At 41.0% G+C, this 20,956-nt stretch overlaps 1 protein-coding gene across 1 annotated transcript in view; it reads right to left on the bottom strand.

Moving 5' to 3' along the window:
• Nucleotides 1-20,956, bottom strand: part of AMPH (amphiphysin) — a 282,343-nt gene that overhangs the window by 83,124 nt on the left and 178,263 nt on the right. Inside the window, exons 6-9 of the mRNA XM_078059989.1 lie at nucleotides 18,314-18,421; nucleotides 16,061-16,146; nucleotides 5,796-5,871; nucleotides 5,027-5,109 (exon numbers count right to left, since the gene is read on the bottom strand). Coding sequence (XP_077916115.1) covers nucleotides 5,027-5,109; nucleotides 5,796-5,871; nucleotides 16,061-16,146; nucleotides 18,314-18,421 — 353 coding nt within the window. The remainder of the gene's footprint in view (nucleotides 1-5,026; nucleotides 5,110-5,795; nucleotides 5,872-16,060; nucleotides 16,147-18,313; nucleotides 18,422-20,956) is intronic.

The raw sequence follows: 20,956 nt of genomic DNA, 5'->3' as shown, positions 1-20,956 counted from the left end.
GCCAGAAAGGACTGGCATGATATATTCAGAGCACTAAATGAGAAAAATATGCAGCCAAGAATACTATATCCAGCTAGGCTGTCACTGAAAATAGAAGGAGAGAGAAAATGCTTCCAGGACAAACAAAAACTGAAGGAATTTGCAAACACGAAACCAGCCCTACAAGAAATATTGAAAGGGGTCCTCTAAGCAAAGAGAGAGCCTAAAAGCAACATAGACCAGAAAGGAACACAGACAATATACAGTAACAGTCACCTTACAGGCAGTACAATGACACTAAATTCATATCTTTCAATAGTTACCCTGAATGTAAATGGGCTAAATGCCCCAATCAAAAGACACAGGCCATCAGATTGGATTAAAAAACAAGACCCATCGATATGCTGTCTGCAAGAGACTCATTTTAGACCCAAAGACACCCCCAGATTGAAAGTGAAGGGGTGGAAAACCATTTACCATGCTAATGGACACCAAAAGAAAGCTGGGGTGGCAATCCTTATATCAGACAAATTAGATTTTAAACCAAAGACTGTAATAAGAGATGAGAAAGGACAATTATATCCTACTTAAAGGGTCTATCCAACAAGAAGATCTAACAATTGTAAATATCTATGCCGCTTACATGGGAGCAGCCAATTATATAAGCCAATTAATAACAAAAGCAAAGAAACACATCGACAACAATACATAATAGTGGGGGACTTTAACAACCCCCTCAACGAAATGGACAGATCCTCTAAGCAAAAGATCATCAAGGAAATAAAGACTTTAAATGACACACTGGACCAAATGGACTTCACAGACATATTCAGAACATTCCATCCCAAAGCAACAGAATACACATTCTTCTCTAGTGCCCATGGAACATTCTCCAGAATAGCTAACATGCTAGGTCACAAATCAGGTCTCAACCGGTACCAAAAGATTGGGATCATTCCCTGCCTATTTTTGGACCACAATGCTTTGAAACTAGAACTCAATCACAAGAGGAAAGTCGGAAAGAACTCAAATACATGGAGGCTAAAGAGCATGCTACTAAAGAATGAATGGGTCAACCAGGAAATTAAAGAAGAATTAAAAATTCATGGAAACAAATGAAAATGAAAACACAACTGTTCAAAATCTTTGGGATGAAGCAAAGGCAGTCCTAAGAGGAAACTATATAGCAATACAAGCCTTTCTCAAGAAACAAGAAAGGTCTCAAATACACAACCTAACCCTACACCTAAAGGAGCTGGAGAAAGAACAGCAAATAAAGCCTAAACCCAGCAGGAGAAGAGAAATTATAAAGATCAGAGCAGAACTCAATGAAATAGAAACCAAAAGAACAGTAGAACAGATCAACGAAACTAGGAGCTGGTTGTTTGAAAGAATTAACAAGATTGATAAACCCCTGGCCAGACTTACCAACAAGAAAAGAGAAATGACCCAAATCAACACAATCATGAATGAAAGAGGAGAGATCACAACCAACACCAAAGAAATACAAACAATTATAAGAACATATTATGAGCAACTCTATGCCAGCAAATTAGATAATCTGGAAGAAATACATGTATTCCTAGAGATGTATCAACTACCAAAACTGAACCAGGAAGAAACTGAAAACCTGAACAGACCTATAACCACTAAGGAAATTGAAGCAGTCATCAAAAATCTCCCAAAACACAAAAGCCCAGGGCCAGATGGCTTCCCAGGGGAATTCCCAAACATTTCAAGAAGAATTAATACCTATTCTTTTGAAAATGTCCAAAAAAAACAGAAATGGAAGGAAAACTTCCAAAGACAAGACCCCATCAAAAAGGAGAATTACAGACCGATATCCTTCATGAACATGGATGCAAAAATTCTCACCAAAATACTAGCCAATAGGATCCAACAGTACATTAAAAGGATTATTCACCACGACCAAGTGGGATTTATCCCTGGGCTACAAGGTTGGTTCAACATCCACAAATCAATCAATGTGATACAATACATTCACAAAAGAAAGAACAAGAATCCTATGATCCTCTCAATAGATGCAGAAAAAGCATTTGACAAAGTACAGCATCCTTTCTTGATCAAAACTCTTCAGAGTATAAGGATAGAGGATACATACCTCAATATCATAAAAGCCATCTATGAAAAACCCACAGCAAGTATCATTCTCAATGAGGAAAAACTGAGAGCTTTCCCCTCAAGGTCAGGAACGCGGCAGGGATGTCCACTATCACCACTGCTATTCAACATAGTATTAGAAGTCCTAGCCATAGCAATCAGACAACAAAAAGAAATAAAAGGCATACAAATCCGCAAAGAAGTCAAGCTCTCACTCTCTGCAGATGATATGATACTTTATGTGGAAAACCCAAAAGACTCCACCCCAAAACTGCTAGAACTCATACAGGAATTCAGTAAAGTGGCAGGATATAAAATCAATGCACAGAAGTCAGTGGCATTCCTATACATCGACAACAAGACAGAAGAAAGAGAAATTAAGGAGTCAATCCCATTTACAATTGCACCCAAAACCATAAGATACCTAGGAATAAACCTAACCAAAGAGGCAAAGGATCTGTACTCAGAAAACTCTAAAATACTCATGAAAGAAATTGAGGAAGACACAAAAAAATGGAAAAACGTTCCATGCTCATGGATTGGAAGAACAAATATTGTGAAGATATCAATGCTACCTAGAGCAATCTACACATTTAAGGCAATCCCTATCAAAACACCATCCACTTTTTTCAAAGAAATGGAACAAATAATCCTAAAATTTGTATGGAACCAGAAAAGACCCTGAATAGCCAGAGGAATGTTGAAAAAGAAAAGCAAAGCTGGTGGCATCACAATTCCAGACTTCCAGCTCTACTACAAAGCTGTCATCATCAAGACAGTATGGTACTGGCACAAAAACAGACATATAGATCAATGGAACAGAATAGAGAGCCCACAAATGGACCCTCAACTCTATGGTCAACTCATCTTCGACAAAGCAGGAAAGAATGTCCAATGGAAAAAAGACAAGTCTCTTCAACAAATGGTGTTGGAAAATTGGACAGCCACATGCAGGAGAATGAAACTGGACAATTTCCTTACACCACACACAAAAATAGACTCAAAATGGTTGAAAGACCTCAATGTGAGACAGGAGTCCATCAAAATCCTAAAGGAGAACACAGGCAGCAACCTCTTTGACCTCAGCTGCAGCAACTTCTTCCTAGAAACATGGCCAAAGGCCAGGCAAGCAAGGGCAAAAATGAACTATTGGGACTTCATCAAGATAAAAAGCTTTTGCACAGCAAAAGAAACAGTTCACAAAACCAAAAGACAACCGACAGAATGGGAGAAGATATTTGCAAATGACATATCAGATAAAGGGCTAGTATCCAAAATCTATAAAGAACTTATCAAACTCAACACCCAAAGAACAAATGATCCAATCAAGAAATGGGCAGAACACATGAACAGACTTTTTTCCAAAGAAGACATCCAAATGGCCAACAGACACATGAAAAAGTGCTCAACATCGCTCAGCATCAGGGAAATCCAAATCAAAACCTCAATGAGATACCACCTCACACCAGTCAGAATGGCTAAAATTAACAAGTCAGGAAATGACAGATGTTGGTGGGGATGTGGAGAAAGGGGACCCTCCTACACTGTTGGTGGGAATGCAAGCTGGTGCAGCCACTCTGGAAAACAGTGTGGAGGTTCCTCAAAAAGTTGAAAATAGAACTACCATATGACCCAGCAATTGCACTACTGGGTATTCACCCCAAAGATACAAATGTGGGGATCTGAAGGGGTACGTGCACCCGGTGTTTACGGCAGCAATGTCCACGATAGCCAAACTATGGAAAGAGCCAAGATGTCCATCAACAGATGAATGGATAAAGAAGAAATGGTATATATATATACAACGGAATATTATGCAGCCATCAAAAGGAATGAGATCTTGCCATTTGCAACGATGTGGATGGAACTAGAGGGTATTATGCTGAGCAAGATAAGTCAATCAGAGAAAGACATGTATCATATGACCTTACTGATATGAGGAATTCTTAATCTCAGGAAACAAACTAAGGGTTGCTGGAGTGGTGGGGGGTGGGAGGGATGGCTGGCTGGGTGATAGACACTGGGGAGGGTATGGGCTATGGTGAGTGCTGTGAATTGTGTTAAGACTGTTGAATCACAGATCTGTACCTCTGAAACAAATAATACATTATATGTTAAAAAAAAAAAGAAGAAGAAGAAGATAGCAGGAAGGGAAGAATAAAGGGGGGGAATCAGAGGAGGAGACGAACCATGAGAGACTATGGACTCTGAGAAACAAACTGAGGTTTCTAGAGGGGAGAGGGTGGGGGAATGGGTTAGACTGGTGATGGGTATTAAAATGGTACATACTGAATGGAGCACTGGGTGTTATACGCAAACAATGAATCATGGAACACTACATCAAAAACTAATGATGTAATGTGTGGTTTTTAACATAACATAAAAAAAACTAATGATGTAATGTATGGTGATGAACATAACATAATAAAAAAAAGAAAAAAAAAACAATGCAGTGTTTGTGAGGTCAAGTTAAGATGTAGGATGATGGATAGGTCTCACCCATGCCCTCTTTCCTTTCCCAAAATGGACCATTAAAGATGCCAGCACCAACGATAAGTATAAGGACTCCATGTTGTGAGTTTGGGAAATTCCTTTCTTCTCCAAAGAAAATAACAGGTGCACAACTAGAAATTATATATTAGAAGTTTACACCACCCCTGACAGGTCCCATGGAAAATGGAGAAAGGCAGATAGCCAATTCTATTGTGACCATGACAGACGCCCACACTGAGTAAATCTGAAGGCTAAAGGTCAACGTACAAGCACAGAATGAGGCTGCTGTCAGCCTCTATGTGGAAAGGCTCCTTAGTTTTAGATTTTTCTAGAATGAGTAAAATAGCATAGGCTGGTGCTGACTGCAGAAGTTGCAACAAGCATTGTGTTTAAGGTGAATGGACATGACTTGGTTCCGATGAAGACAGCCTACCTGGGAGCTCCTTGAATGGTGAAGGCCTTGTCAGCGTGCTGGTCACCCAGCTTCGTCATCACTTCATACAATTTGTGGCAAAGCTAGAGGGACAGAGACCATTTGTCTATTAGCTGTAAGTCATTCTGGTGCCAATTCAGGCTAATGCTCCAAGAAAGGAACTGTCTACTGAGAATCTTACAGGAGTGTGGATGGTCTCAGGATAACTTAAATTCTGCGAATGGGAAATTTAAAACTCATGTCAAAAATGAAATGCCACAAACACAAATAAAACTTTAAAAAACCAAAATATATTCATTAATCAGAGGATAAAACAGAAAACGAAAACTTACTGCTCCCATTGAGTCTACTAGAGATAAAGTCATATGACCAACCCTGCTGAACTCAGACATTAACTGCTGATTGTTCGAGTGTTCAGACACTCATTTCTCCTCAGCCTAAAAAGTACTACTTGAATGCCAACTTTCAAGCCTGACTAAAAACAAAGCAAAACAAGACTGTGAGACTGGGACACAGAGAAAAAGCATCTCAGAAGAGAAATGGAAACAGCCCATGATTCCTGAGAGCGGGTTGGTACAACCAAAGAAAATCTGGACAAAATAGAGAGAACTATGTGGTCACTACACAACACTGGAGAAACACCACTGGGCGTAATAACGCACCATGAAAACAAACACACAGGTGACGATGCCATGCCATTTCATTCGCGGTCAGAAAAAAAAGTCATTTATTTTATACTCCGCAAGTAAAAATAATCATCATCACTCACCACCGCGATTTCCTTATGAAACTTGGCCTCGAGGCTGGAAACATTTTTGAAAGTGTTGACGTAAAACCCGACTCGTCTACCACGTGGAGACACAAAGGGGAAAGAAGAGTAGGGAAAGATCAGTCAGCAAAACTGCATTTTTAATGGCAATAAAATGTATTAGGGACAGGTTTTCTCTTTGTAATGTTGAGTTAACATTGGACCGAATCTTCTGGCATGGAGCAGAACCTCTCCTAACGCAGCTGATGCCCAGAGACAGTGGTGCGCAGCTGGAGGTGTGTTTCTGATTCAGCAGGTGTCAGGTGGGGACAGAGGATTTGCATTTCTCACAAGCTCTAGGTGACACTGAGGCTGGTGCAGAGAGAACGCTTTCGGAAACGTGGCCCTAAGAGTTTGTTTGTATTTTAGAGGTGTGTCTTGTAAAGGGCTGGAAATAGAGAAGTTTACCATTAATTTTTATACCCTATGCGTGGTCTCGTTTTGGATTCTGAAATATGTTTGATAGGGGGAAACAGAAAACTACCAGTTCATTACAATTCCTCAGCTAAAGTAAGAGTGCTTTCACGGAGCAAATAGAAACACAAGCTGTCCATTCATAATATCATGAACATGTTTGTGAAGCAAAACCATGGGGTAAGGGTGTTCTGGGATAGGAGTTTTAGATCCCTCATAGTAAGCACACCCAGCAGCTTCCTCAAAGTGGGTTGGTACAACTGTGGATTCAGCCTGGTACCTCCTGTATGGGCTCCCTTTTCTCTAAATGAGGGCCCTTTGGACTCTATTAATTCAACCCTTCTGAATCCATCTAGTAAATTACTACTTTGATTTAATTCATGTTCTTGTTTCAATAACATTCTCAAAAATAACTCCAGAATCCTGATTGGTTCATTTGATTCCAAATCCCAAGTAAGGACTTAGGTGCCAGAAACATCAGATAGGCCGCATATATGGAATAAACATATACTCGGGGGGCGAGGGGGTTGTAATAAGAATATTTATTTTGGGGGAGTAAGAATGTGCCTGTACACAGTAGGACCCCTCTTATTTAAACAATGACATGAGGGGTGCCTGGATGACAATGGTAATGACAGTTAAGTGTCCGATCCTTGATTTTGGCTCAAGTTATGATCTCAGGGTCGTGGGATCAAGCCCTGCATGGGGCTCCATGCTCAATATGGAGTCAGCTTGAGACTCTCTCCCTATCCCTCCTTCTGTCCCTCCCCTGGTTCGTGTTTGTTCGTTCTCTCTCTCTCTCAAATAAATGAATAAAATCTTTAAACAATGACATGAAAGGATAGAGAAAAGGGGGCTTCCTGTTTCCCTGTGCATTGTGATGAGCAGGATTCCAATAAGCAGAGGTGGACGAATGTTCCATCATCATTAAAGCCGACAGAAAGAGCAGTCATCTAAACACTTTACATATTCCCTCACTTAATTCTTGTAACTACCCCCGGGGTAGTGAGCCTCAGTTTATATTCTGGTCAACTGAGGCACAGAGAGATTAACTGTCCAAGGTCTTGCAATTAGTAAGTGGAGACCCTTTGGACCCAAAAGGAGGAAAACCAATAGAAAAACATGCACTGTTAGCCAAGAAATTCTGCTTAAGTATGAATATCATTATTTCTGTGCTTTCTGATGAAATCAGGTGATTCAGAATTTTAATAAAATAAAAGATAAAAATCGAGATTCAGAGATGAAATAATAGGTAAGTACTATGTGTATCCCACCAGTAAGACTTACTTTTTCTGTGGCTTAAATTACTGTACCTTAAATTCCTACCACGTTCCACTTAATTTTTTTGACTTTTTATAAGACTGGTTTATTTGGGTTTCCTTCATTTTTTTCAGTTTTATTGAGGTTTTACTGACAAAATGTAAGATATTAAAATTGTGCATTGTGGTGACTTGATATACAATCATGAGGGATTCTCCCTATAAGGTGACACAGCTATCACCTCATACATTTATCTTTTGTGTGAACATTTCTACTCTCTTAGCAAATTTCAATTATATAATATAGTGTTATCAACTATAGTCACCATGTTTTACATTAGATGCTCAGACCTTATGCATCTCATAGCTGTGGGTATCCTTTCACCAACCTCTCCCTATTTTCCCCACCTCCTAGTCCCTGATACCCACTTTTCTACTTCCAATTTCTATGAGTTTGCCTTTTTTTCCTTCAGATTCCACATATAAGTGATATCACGCAGTATCTTCTCACACCTGTTAGAATGGCTATCATCAAAAAGACAAGAGATAACAAGTATTGGCGAGGATGTAGAGAAAAGGGACCCCTCATGCACTGTTGGTGGGAAGATAAGTGGGTATAGCCACTACGGAAAACTCCTCAAAAAGTTAAAAACAGAACTACCACTGGATCCAGCAATCCCGCTGCTGGAGAGATTTCTGAAGGAAATGAAAACAGAATCTCGAAGAGATGCAGGCACTGCCTTGTTGATGGCAGCATTCTTCACAGTAGCCAAGATATGAAAGCAATCCAGGTGTCCATCAACTGGTGAATGCTTAAAGATGGGATACGTATATACACACACAAACATATAGGTCATTATGTACGTTATTTCACATCAAAATAAAAAAGAAATGAATTCAGGGACTAATGTTTCTGGCACCTACGTCCTTACTTGGGATTTGGAATCAAATGAACCAATTCAGGGACACATGGTCATTTGAACATTACGATTAAGTGGGACATATGTCCTTTTCTGTCTGGTTTATCTCACTCAGCATGATACCCTAAAGGTCCACCCATGTTATCCCAAATGGCAGAATCTCCTTCCTTCCTATGACTGAATAATATCCCATTGTGTGTATGTGTGTGTCTATGTGTATGTATCTATAGATACATAGATAGATACACATACATATATTAACAAAGAAAATCCTGGCACAGGGTGTTCAGGGAGGGTCAGACCAGAAGCCTGGGAGAGGAGAGCCTAGTGAGGCAGGCAGACCTGTGGTCTGGGGCCGAGGATCTTCCAGACCATTTGCAGGCCATGGTTGCTTGCAGCCCCTAGCCTTGTCTGAGACAGGGGGACGGAGAGTACCTGCACGGGAGGAAGCTGACTAAAGCAGCAGCTGGGTGGGAGGTGAGACTGCAGATGCTCGGACAACACCGCAGAGGGACCAGCTCAATGTCCTGTTTGCGGGCAAGTCTTCCTGGGGCACTTCAAGTGCCAACCCAGGACCCGTTCTCTGGGACCCCCATCAACCACTCATTCCTCATACCTTCCCCTCATTCAATTACTCAACAAAGGGCCAATCCACTCTGGGTTCATGCCTAGTGGTGGGCTCCGGGGGCTCCAGGAACGACAGTTCAGGTAGAGGAGCACCTGAGCGCAGATTCCTGAACACACGCTCTGTCATTCTGATGAGTCAAAGAAGCAGACTTCAAGACAGCATGTGAATGTTGAAGTTACCACAAAAGGGCACCCACAATGAAATATCAAAAATGAGTAGATTCAGACAAAAACAGCTAAAGGCACTGAGAAGAGAGGGGAGTAAGTGGAGTAGTAAGTGGAGTCCTTTTGGGTCCAAAGGGTGTCCACTTACTACCTGTGCCAGCTGGGAACATCTGCTTGAGAGGAAAAACTTAGGCTGCCCTGAGGAAGGGTCAGATTTAAATAGAAGGCAGGAGAAGATGCGTGGATGGAGGGGCTTAGATGGGGGGGGTGTAGATGGACAGAGGGGAATGTAGGTGAATGGAGGGGTGTAGATGGAGGGGGTGTAGATGGATGGGGTACAGGTGGATGGAGGGGTGCAGATGGGACAAGGGGGGTGTAGATGGATGGGAGGGTGTAGATGGATGGGGGTGTAGAGGGATGGGGGTGTAGAGGGATGGGGGTGTGGATGGATGGGGGTGCAGATGGACGGGGGTATGGATGGATGGGTGGTATAGATGGATGGGGGTATAGATGGATGGAGGATGTAGATGGGGGGGTGTAGGGTGTAGTTGAACTTCATTGGTGAGTATTGTTTTTATTTTCACTGATTTTTTACTATGGTAAACAAAACCTTAATGAAGATCTATGAATTAAGACTTGGTGCACAGCTCTACTCTTTCCTTAGAATAAGTTTCTTGAATGTAAATGCTGTGTGAGAGGCACAGACCATAGAAGCTTTGATGAGCATTGCCAAGCTGTTCCCACCTGGGCTGGGTCCTTAGACTCCCTCAGCTTTCAGTATGAAGTTACACAAAACCGTTGTAAATTTGATAGGCAAGAGTTAACAACTTGCTGACTTTTACATTTTTATTCCTTTAATTAAAGTTGATACTTTTTTTCAATTTTATTTTATTATGTTATGTTAGTCACTATACATCATTAGTTTTTGATGTAGTGATCTTTTTTGATTTATTTATTAAGCCATTTGTATTTCTTCTTTGAGTCACCTATTCATATTTCGTGTTTATTTCTTAGTGCTTGCTTTTTTATTGTTTATTTGTAAGGGAATTGCTAAAAAACCTATTGATCCTTTGACACATTTAGCAAAAACAAGAATTCGCAATCTTCTATCTTTAAATTTTGTTTTCTGATATATAGCGATCTTGTTTATATCAATTACTATTGGGGCATCCGGGTGGCTCAGTGGGTTAAGCATCCAACTCTTGATTTCAGCTCATGTTGTGATCTCAGGGTAGTGAGATCGAGCCCTGCATCAGGCTCTGCGCTCAGTGGGGAGTCTGCTTGAGATTCTCTTTCTCCCTCTGTCCCTCCCTGCCACCCTACTCCCATTCTCTCTCTCTCTCTCGAAAAAAAAACATTCTTTAGAGAAAAAATTGGTGTGGTGCCAGAAATACCTTGTTTAGAATGACTAAACAAATATCAAGTAATATTTTTATGGTTTATTTTAGAAGTTAAGTCAACTAGGATGTATTTAGAGAAAAAGTGTTGGACATTTTTGATGCAATTCATCAGATAATGGTTTTCTTCAATTTATGTAATCAGAGACTCTTTCAAAGTAGGGACTGCTTCTGACTCATTCACTACCATAGGCCTAGCACCTAATATAGCGCCTGGTCAGAGCAGGCATGCAGTAAATACTCAATGAATGAATGAATGCACAAACGAGTGTGCACTCATTCCACTGTAAAGGCATATTCTGACTGTATATGGCTACCTTGGCTTATAGAAAACTGACATCACCAGCAGTGAGACATACATCCACAAAGAGTACCAGGCTGTAAGTACAGATATTATCTGTTCGGGAGGTTTCACTTCACAAGCTCTTCATAAACAAGGGGCTCTGAGACATTACCATTTCCCTGAAGGACTCCTCTGAGGCATCCTCAGGCCCCTTCTGGTTACCTGTCAAGACCAACTTACTTTAAGATGGTTCTTTGTCCTTGGAAACAGTGGGAAGGACTAATAACTGAGCTATCACCACCAAGGCGTGCAGGCCAGGACACTCTCCCCTCGGCAATGCCCTAAGGGAAGCCTGTGGGGGTCAGGGTGGGGGTCACTGTTTCCCCCTGAGCCCCCTGCAATGGAGGAAGCATCCTCTGCCATCCCTCACTTACCAGGGGGGTGGAGTGGGGGAAGGAAGAATTTTCTTCTATCTCGCCCCTGATCCTGATCCTCTGAGCGCACTGACATACCCTCCTCTGAGATTTAAGCCACATGTATTCAGCCCCCATACAGTTCATCTCCCAACCTCACTGGGCACACGGTACATGTCTCATGATTTCCCTCTCTCCCCTTCACCAAGTCCTAACACGAACACAGCAGATCCCCACAACCATATGACTGTCCAACCAAAACACAAACTCCTAACTCACTGACCTCGTGACCCCAGCATGTTTATTCATACACATTCTGCTGCACATCCTGGATCTTGCCATCACTCACAACCGAGATGAGACCATTCAGTGGCCTACTCCCTAACCTCACTTCCCGGACCACAAGATCCTTCATTCATTCACTTCCGTTCCACCTGCTGATTTTTTTAATCTGAAATCACTGGCCCTTTTCTTCCAGGCTACTGTCCCCTCAGGCTCAGCAGCTTGCTTTATCAAGCATAGGCCTCTCAACACTGGGTACCCACTGGGTGGCCAGCTCCACCAACACCTTGTCTTTATCCCCTTACCCTCTACTTGCTCCAGAAATCCTCAGTGTTGTATCATCCCAGCTGTGCTGCTGCCACTGTCAGCTTCTCAAAATGATAATGGTTATTTTAAAAGGCTTCCCTTGCCCTCTCAGCCCCTTGTATCTGCTGCCACGATTCCTGAGGCCCATCATAGTCAAGATCCTACTTCATCAACCATGGCGTCTCCAGCGCCGGCAGTCAGGCGTCTGACCCCGCCCTCAGCTGGAACCTATCTGGAAGCTCCCCAGAAGCAATACACCCTTCGCCTCCTCTGCTTGACCTCTGTCTTGTAAATGATTCTCCTGGCACTCCTTCACTTTTTTAAAATTCTCTCCATTCTTGGCTTAAGATCCTACTCTTCTGGGTCTTCTTCTACATCTGTGATTGTTTCCTCTCAGGCTCTGCTGCAGGCCCCCCTTCTGGCACTTTCCTTAAATACTGGTGCTGTCAGTACTCGTCTCATGACAGGAGGGGGCACAGAAGACACAACGTACTAACTTCAGTCTCAAGGTGGAGTGATATGGCTGGGAAGAAAACATGGATTGATAAAACCATTTTCTGAAAGAAACTATTCATGGAAGTCTGCCTACAGTCTCAGTGTACGTAAGGAGAAGTCCTGCATCAGACATCAGGACTGACTTACAGGAGGTACCACAGACGTGTGTTCAAGTGCTCGCTTTAGGATTCATAAACCTTACAATATTAAGCAAAGTGTTTAACCAGTATCATCCCCGGCTTCCTCATTTGTAAGAGGGGGGTATATGTAATTGTGATAATTAGAGATTACACATGTAAAGTGCATAAGATGCTACCTGGAAAATAGAGAGTATTCAATAATAAACGAATTACCTCTTTTTCTCTCATACAAACACACAATACACACAATTATTGTGGTTAAATAATGTAGGTCTAGTCAAAAAACACAATATATATATATATAGAGAGAGGCCTAACTAAAATTAACAAGTCAGGAAACAACAAATGTTGGCGAGGATGTGGAGAAAGGGGAACCCTCCTACACTGTTGGTGGGAATGCAAGCTGGTGCAGCCACTCTGGAAAACAGTATGGAGGTTCCTCAAAAAGTTGAAAATAGGGCTACCCTATGACCCAGCAATTGCACTACTAAGTATTTATCCAAAAGATACAAATATAGTGATCCAAAGGGGCACCTGCACCCCAGTGTTTCTAGCAGCAATGTCCACAATAGTCAAACTATGGAAAGAGCCCAGATATCCATCAACAGATGATGGATAAACAAGATGTGGTGTGTGTGTGTGTATATATACATGTATATATATATACATATATATATATACACATACACAAAATGGAATATTACAAAGCCATCAAAAAATTGAAATTTCACCATTTGCAATGATGTGGACAGAGCTAGAGGGTATTATGCTAAGTGAAGTAAGTCAGAAAAAGGTTTCACTCATATGCAGAATTTAAGAAGCAAAACAGAGGATCATGGGGAAGGGAGGGAAAAATAAAATAAGACAAAATCAGAGAGGGAAACAAACCATAAGAGACTCTTAACTCTAGGAAACAAACTGAGGGTTGCTGGAAGGGAGGGAGGTGGGTTAATGGGGTAACTGGGTGATGGGCACGAAGGAGGGCACGTGATGTAATGAGCACTGGGTGTTATATGCAACTGATGAATCACTGAACTCTACCTCTGAAACTAATATACTACATGTTAATTAATTCAATTTAAATAAAATAAAATTTTTTTTCAAAGGCCTAAACTAGGTTTTCATCAGTATGACCTGATTGACATACAAAGGGGTAAGCCTTGAGTGCGGGAATAAGTCACAGTGGATTAAAAAGCACTGAAGCACTGAGATTGCATTTGGCCAGATAAGGGGAAAGTTTTCCCTCCAAACTTTGTCCTTCAAATATTTCCATTGTGTTTAAGTTCCTATAAAGTCTTCATATTACAAGATACTCTGACAGTTACTTATACTGAATGACCAAATACTATTTGGGGAAGACACGTAAGTCTGAACAACATCAGTCAATGCTGGTTTTGAATGCTTACAGAGAACATGAGGAAAAAGAAATCTGTTACAGGGGCGCCTGGGTGGCTCAGTCATTAAGCATCTGCCTTCGGCTCAGGTCACGATCCCAGGGCCCTGGGATCGAGCCCCGCATCAGACTCCCTGCTCCACGGGAAGCCCGGTTCTCCCTCTCCCACTCCCCCTGCTTGTGTTCCCTCTCTGGCTGTCTTTCTCTCTGTCAAATAAATAAAACCTTTAAAAAAAAAAAAAAAGAAATCTGTTACATACCCAATACATATTAAGGCAAGTAATAATTGTCTTTGGGCAGTTTTGGCAATTTTTCCAGGAGTATTATCTCATAATTGGAAGTGTTGAGCATTGTGGTACCTAGCTCTTGCAAAGATCAGTTTAAAAAGCAATTGAGTAAGTAATTATATTTGAGACCACAAAAATTCCTTTAGAGGGGAAATGAACAGGATAACTCTCCAAATTGTATGCAAATGACAACTTGTGTTTGGGATGGGATATCTGTTGAGGAAGATGAGAAGCTCTGGAGAACTACCAGCTGACTTGATGAGTGTCCTTAATGAGGATGAAGACATGGAGGACAAAGATGGATATAAAGATTTTGGGTACAAGTATTTCTTGAAATATGAGTATGTAATATTTTTCTTAAAAAACATAATTTCATATAACTCATGATTTTGAATAGGCATGAATAACTCAATTAAAATTATGAATAGATTTGTCTCATCTGTATCCCTAGAAGTTTTATATATTCAGGCTGCTCAAAATCCTCTTCTTTGGGCACACACAGTAGGTTCCTCTGCAGACCACAGAGATTTGTCAAGGTAGAGCTTCTGAATAAAGAGGTATACAGGATGAGGTCAAAGACACAAATGTGAGAGCAAGACCACTACCATAACTCACAGGGGGATAACGGGGGTAAATGTGGGGACAGTGAGAATAAGGAGAGAGAGACCAATCCAGAAGACCACAGAGAAAAAGGATGGATTGATTCCTTTGATGGTCCTCTGGTTTTCTATAGTTACTGACTCCACAGTTTGCAGCCTGGGAGCCCAAGAACGACAGCACCACAAAGAGAAACACAGATGTTGAAAGAATGAGTAAATTCAGATGAGCGATGAGTTAATTTCACCCATGTTAAACTTTGGGTTATGGCTGGATATTGAAGTGGACATGCCCTACAGGCTGATTTAATCGTGAACTAGCCAAAATATCCTCTAGATATTTCAGTAGTTCAAAAATAAACATGGAGTGCCTACTCCAGGCAAAAAATTGAGGCAAACTCAATTTTTTGGACAAACTCCACTCTAGACCCTCAAAATGCTCACAATTTTAGAGGATAAGTAGAAAATCCAGAATTTCCATGGAGGAAGGTTTCAGGGGATGCCAATCTGGTTGGAAGCTGGGCTAGACGGTTTGCCTTAACTTAAAGCAGGGTAGCACAGTGAACACAATTCTATTTATTTGGTGTGGGAGCATGAGGTGCTGATGGAAATTGAGAGACATAAGGACCTACTTCATCCAACAACTTCTTGGTTCTACCATTGAGTGAGAAAAATAAGACAAAGGATGGACAATGCACTTAATGCCACAGGAAACACAGAGTACCCATAATAAGAAGAATATTTAGCACTTCAAATGGGAATGAAGTTCAGGTTAAAAGGTCAGAGCTGAAAGCAGAGGTTTGGCATCAAAGGTGGAAGACTAGATAACCTCTCAGAATAAATGGAGTCCTGCCAAGAGCTAAAAGGTATCCTTGTAAATTTCAAAGTTAAGGGCACTTCTCCCCATGCCTCTGATTGAGATCTGGGGCTCCACTTGACAAATAGATTAAGGTCTAAAACTCTGCCGTCAATATAATAGCTGTTAGCCCCATGTTGTTATTTAAATTCAAATGAATCAAAACAAAAGAAATTAAATCTAAAAATCAGTTCCTCCACCATACTAGCCATAGCCCAAGTGTTCAACAGCCCACCACATGTGGTAAATAGCCACCATGCTGAAAAGCACAGAAATGGAACACTTCTCTCGGACGGTGCTTTACCATTAATGGCAATAAAGACAGGAGAAGAGATATCTCTGTTCTTGATCTTCCAAAAGGGACGTGTACACCCCGTACAGAAACAACTTTACCTTGACCATAACGATGGTAACTCTTCTTGTAAGTCAACGTTAAACTCTTCAAACACTTTCTGTGCTTTCTGAAATTCCTCTTCTGCCTAGAAATGACACATAACAAGTGTTTACACTAAAAAATATCATCGAAACACAAGCCATTTCTATATACAACAACAGCATTTAACATAAAATGGGAATAGCTTTATGGCTTCCAAGAAACATTTTGAGAAGAACAGAAATTTGTCTGGTTAAAAATCCACATAATGTTTGGTGGGGGTGCCTGGATGTCTCAGTTGGTCAAGCATCCGACTCTTGATTTCAGCTTAAGTCATGATCTCAGGGTAGTAAAGTTTGAGCCCCTTAAGAGTCTCTCTCTCCCTCCACCCCTCCCCTGCTCATATGCACATGCACACTCTCTCTCAAAAACAAACAAACCAAAAAACAAATAAAATCCACATAATTTTTTTCACTAAGAGTGAAATATTAAGTCTTATTAAGACATGAAAACTGGCTTGATTACAATGGTTGCTTTTGTAGTCTGGTAGATTCTGGCCACAAAAACGTGTTAACTGCCTGTCTCATACACTGCTCTGCTCTGCATACTGGACATGGATGCTTCCCAAAGAAATTCCCCATGTCTAGTCAGAAGTCTAAATAATTACATTACAAACTAGCGCTTACAAACTGTTGTGGAGCATGCTATTGGGGAAGATGGTAGAGAAACAGAGAAGGTTCCATGGGGAAAGTGACATTCTAGAGGAATCTTGAAGAATCAGCAAAGGTTCACTGAAGAAGCAGGTGGAGAGGTACTACAACACATAAAGATGTTGTTCCCTGGGTTAGAATTCTAGCTTACTGATTGTGTCAACTTGTGAGACGATTTTAACTTTCTTCATCTCCGATACCTCACTGATAAAAACGCGACACTAATGCCTACTTCCACACATATCGTAAGTATTAATAAATGATGGCACAGCTGAGCGTGGTGCCTGGAAACTATGGTGTCTTACATGACGGGCAGCTCTTACCGTGGCAGCTTGGGAACTGCTGTGTGGGCCATGGGATCTCTAGTTTAGGATGTGCATATGAAAAAAGGAGCAGAGGAGAAAGAAGATTCAAAAGGTGATTAGGATGAATAGGTGAGTCATAACCAAGTTGTGCGGGTCTCATATGCACACCGAGAAACTGAGATTTGTTTTCTATAGGCGATGCGAGCCATTAAAAGACAAGCAGTGGAGAAACTATCTAGATATGTGATGTAGAAAGACTATTCAGACAGCTGTGTGTAGGCAGATAGGAGGAGGCAAGACTGGAAGCAAAGGGAATAGCTAGCAGGTGTCAGTTGGCATCTGTAAGTGCCTGGCAAACATAGTAAAATGGGTTTTCTAAAAGAAAACGAATGTTCTACAAATCCAGCACGTGTCTGCACTCTCTGGCAACTACAGGTTATGTCTTAGAATTTCAAATTTGGTTTTCTATCTGAATCTGCCTTTTAGCTTCAAATACGGACCCCAAACACAGAACAAAGTGGAGAAACACATTACTTTCACTGACCCTGCAGTATTGTCGGGGGCCAAGGTTTACTCTGACCAAAATGTGTGAGTCGGTGTCAGCCATGTGAACTCTACAATCACATGAAAAACCTTATTAAAAATTAGGGAAAGCAGCCCACAAGTACCATGTTTCAGTTTAAATTCTGTCCTAATTCCAATCTCCTTAAAAGAAATAACAGGTATACCTTGTTTTGCTGTGCTTTACTTCACTGTGCTTTGCAGACACTAAATTTTTTTACAAATTGAGGTTTGGGGCAACCCTGCAACAAGTAAGCCTGTAAGTAACATTTTTCCAGAAGCATTTGCTCACTTCATGTCTCTGGGTCACATTCATGTAATTCTTGCAATATTTGAGCGTTTTCATTATCATCATATTTGTTATAATCTGTGATCAGTGATTATGACTTGCTGAAAGCACAGATAATAGCATTTTCTAGAAATAAAGTGTTTTTAATTAAGGTATGCATGTTGTGTTTTTAAACATAATGTTAATGCACACTTAATAGACTACAGTATAGTGTAAACATAACTTTTGCATACACTGGGAAACTAAAAATTCATTTGAATGGCTTTATTAAAATATTTGTTTTATTGCCATGGTTGGAAACTGAACCCACAATATCTCTGAGTTATGCTTGTATTTAATTTTAAAAAGCAGTATTGTTATAGGTCATAGAATATGGAGAGTGGTGTCAACGATGGGATCAGTCCTTACCTTAGAGATTCGACTTTCATCCTTCCTCTTGGAGCTCTGCAAAGCTTCCAGATGGTGGCGAGCACTGTCATAGTCCACCAGCTTCCTGCTGCGCTTTGCAATGCGATTCTGCCAACAAGGAAATGTATGCATGGTTATAGATTCTCTTTTTGATTGCTAAAATGCTTCCATTGTCCAGAGTAACCGAGGATCCTGACTGGAGACTGAAGTGAACCAGAATTTCAGCCAACAAATGATACCTGGAAATCACACAACCACCTCCAATTCTTTATGTAAAAACCATCAGGTAAATATCTTTCCTTCTATGATAATTAGGCCGATCATGAATAGTGGAAGGTAGAATTTGTAGTCAAGATCAGAAAAATTCCAAAACTCGTTGAGGGGAGCAAGAAACCTATACTATCTTTTAGCCTCTATTCTAAATCTTTCAATGTTCCATTTCAAAGATCATGGAAGACTCTATTAGGCTGTGGTTTTAGAATTCTAATAACACACCAACAGAAGTTCTATAAAGCAGATTTACTTCCTAAAAAATCCTTTCTCTTAAAAGGGTTCCTCAATCCTTTTGTTCATTAGAAGCATCTGAGGAGCCTTAAAAATATATGGATTCTTAAAGACCCCACTTCCATTTAGGATACAGACAGCTGCAATGAATGTCACTCTGATACTGACAAGAAAAAATCCAGATAATCTATAAAAGGACAACTCTCCTTGATTCTTTCAGAGACCTAAGGGTCACAAGGAAGCAAAATAATCTGAATTCTTTTATTTGGGAAGAAAGACAATGTCCTCCAAGGAGAGACAAGACAACAAATTATTTGTGCCAACAAACCAGGGTAGAAGTAGAAGTTGTGGACATGAAGAGGTCAGCCAAAATTTTAACAAACTGTTAGAGGCCTAGTGTGGGCTAATGTATCACTTTGGAAAGCTGGGTGCCCAAGACACAAGGACAAATTGCACTTATGGGTAAGCTCTTCCCTTCAACCTCCATTGGATGCTATAAGAAAGTCTGGGAAGAAGACACTCCTTTGCAGTACAGGAGAGAATGAGGTGAGCTATGGCTGCTACAGGGTGGGCACTGAGCCCTGCCCATCTCATGCACCTTTTTCTCTTACAAGGTAAAAGCTTTAAGTTGTTTAAGGAGGGAGCCCATAGAGACCAGGCAAAGGTACACACCTTGAAGGAGAGGAATAGAAGCAAAACCAATCTGGCCCTGGGGGAGGATTAAGAAACCCACCTGGCCCTGGGGGAGGATTAAGAAACCCTTCTGGCCCCTATGATATATGTAAATATCACTGTTACACAAGGAAGGATAGAAGAAAAAAATCTCTACTGATTAGGGAGGGGCATAAAACCATCTTGGGCCCATGGTCTGGCTGGCTCCTTTAACAAGCAGTGGTCTGTTCCCACTTGAGCAGGGGCAGGGAACTCCTGCCCAAGGCCAACCACAGATATGAGACTGAATTTGCTTAAGACAGGCCAAGAACTCTGTCTTGTCTCGCTCGCTCTCCCTCTCTACAAAAAAAAAAAAAAAAAAAAAAAAAAGGACAGACCAAGGAAGTATAACAAAAAACAGCAGTATCCCCATTACAAGTTTAACAGTCAACAATAAGCGATAGCTGCCTACCACTGGAAGGAGGGCAAGTGTATAGAGAGAGGCCCCTTCTGCAGTACAGCCATACAAGGAACTAAGATCTGATGGGGAACAAGGACACGGAGGATAATTCTCTGACATTCAAGGACCTACCTTATGTGGACCAAAGGAGAGGCAAAAACCAGACTTCAACCCAAGTCTGAAAACATTATAGATGTTAGAAAATAAGCACAAGGCATTAGCAGCCCAATTCTAGAGGAATGTGAAAGCCATACTGTAATGAAAGTAGTAATAGTAAAATCATAATAACCAACAAACCTAAATCCAGCTCAATTCATGATCAGATTGATTTGCACTGCCACACTACTGGCCTGACAAAAAGGCATGTCCATTTCAAGGAATTAATATTACTTCAGTCTTCACTATACATGATGTCTGGGATTCAGTCTAAAATTATGAAACACACACACAAAGAAAACCCATGAGAAAAGATAAAGCAATCAACTGAACCAGACTCAGCCATGACCCAGATGCTGGAAATACCAAACAAATTTTAAAACGACCAAGACTAATGGAGCGCCTGGGTGGCTCAGTCGTTAACTGTCTGCCTTCGGCTCAGGTCATGATCCCAGGGTCCTGGGATCGAGCCCCACATCAGGCTCCCTACTCAGCAGGAAGGCTGCTTCTCCCTCTCCCACTCCCCCTGCTTGTGTTCCCTCTCTCACTGTGTCTCTCTCTGTCAAATAAATAAAATCTTAAAAAAAATATATATATGAAAATGTATCAAGAGAAATTATTCCTATTAAAACACAAAGAGAAATAAGAGTTGAAAAATAACAGAATCAAGCATACAAAACCTGTAATACAATATTAAATGGTCCAACATGGTCTAACTGGAGTTTCCAAAAGAGATGAGAGGTTAAGTCAGAAGAAATATTTAAAGAGATATTGGCTGAGAAATTTATATAATAATGACGACATCGAAGTACAGACCCAAGAAACTCACAGAACCCCAAGAAGGACAAACACTGAATAATATCCATCCAGAC

This window comes from Halichoerus grypus, chromosome 12, assembly GCF_964656455.1.
Source record: "Halichoerus grypus chromosome 12, mHalGry1.hap1.1, whole genome shotgun sequence".
Classification (NCBI taxonomy): domain Eukaryota; kingdom Metazoa; phylum Chordata; class Mammalia; order Carnivora; family Phocidae; genus Halichoerus; species Halichoerus grypus.
Note: the sequence above shows the minus strand (reverse complement) of the source record. Positions and strands in the feature narration are given on the sequence as shown.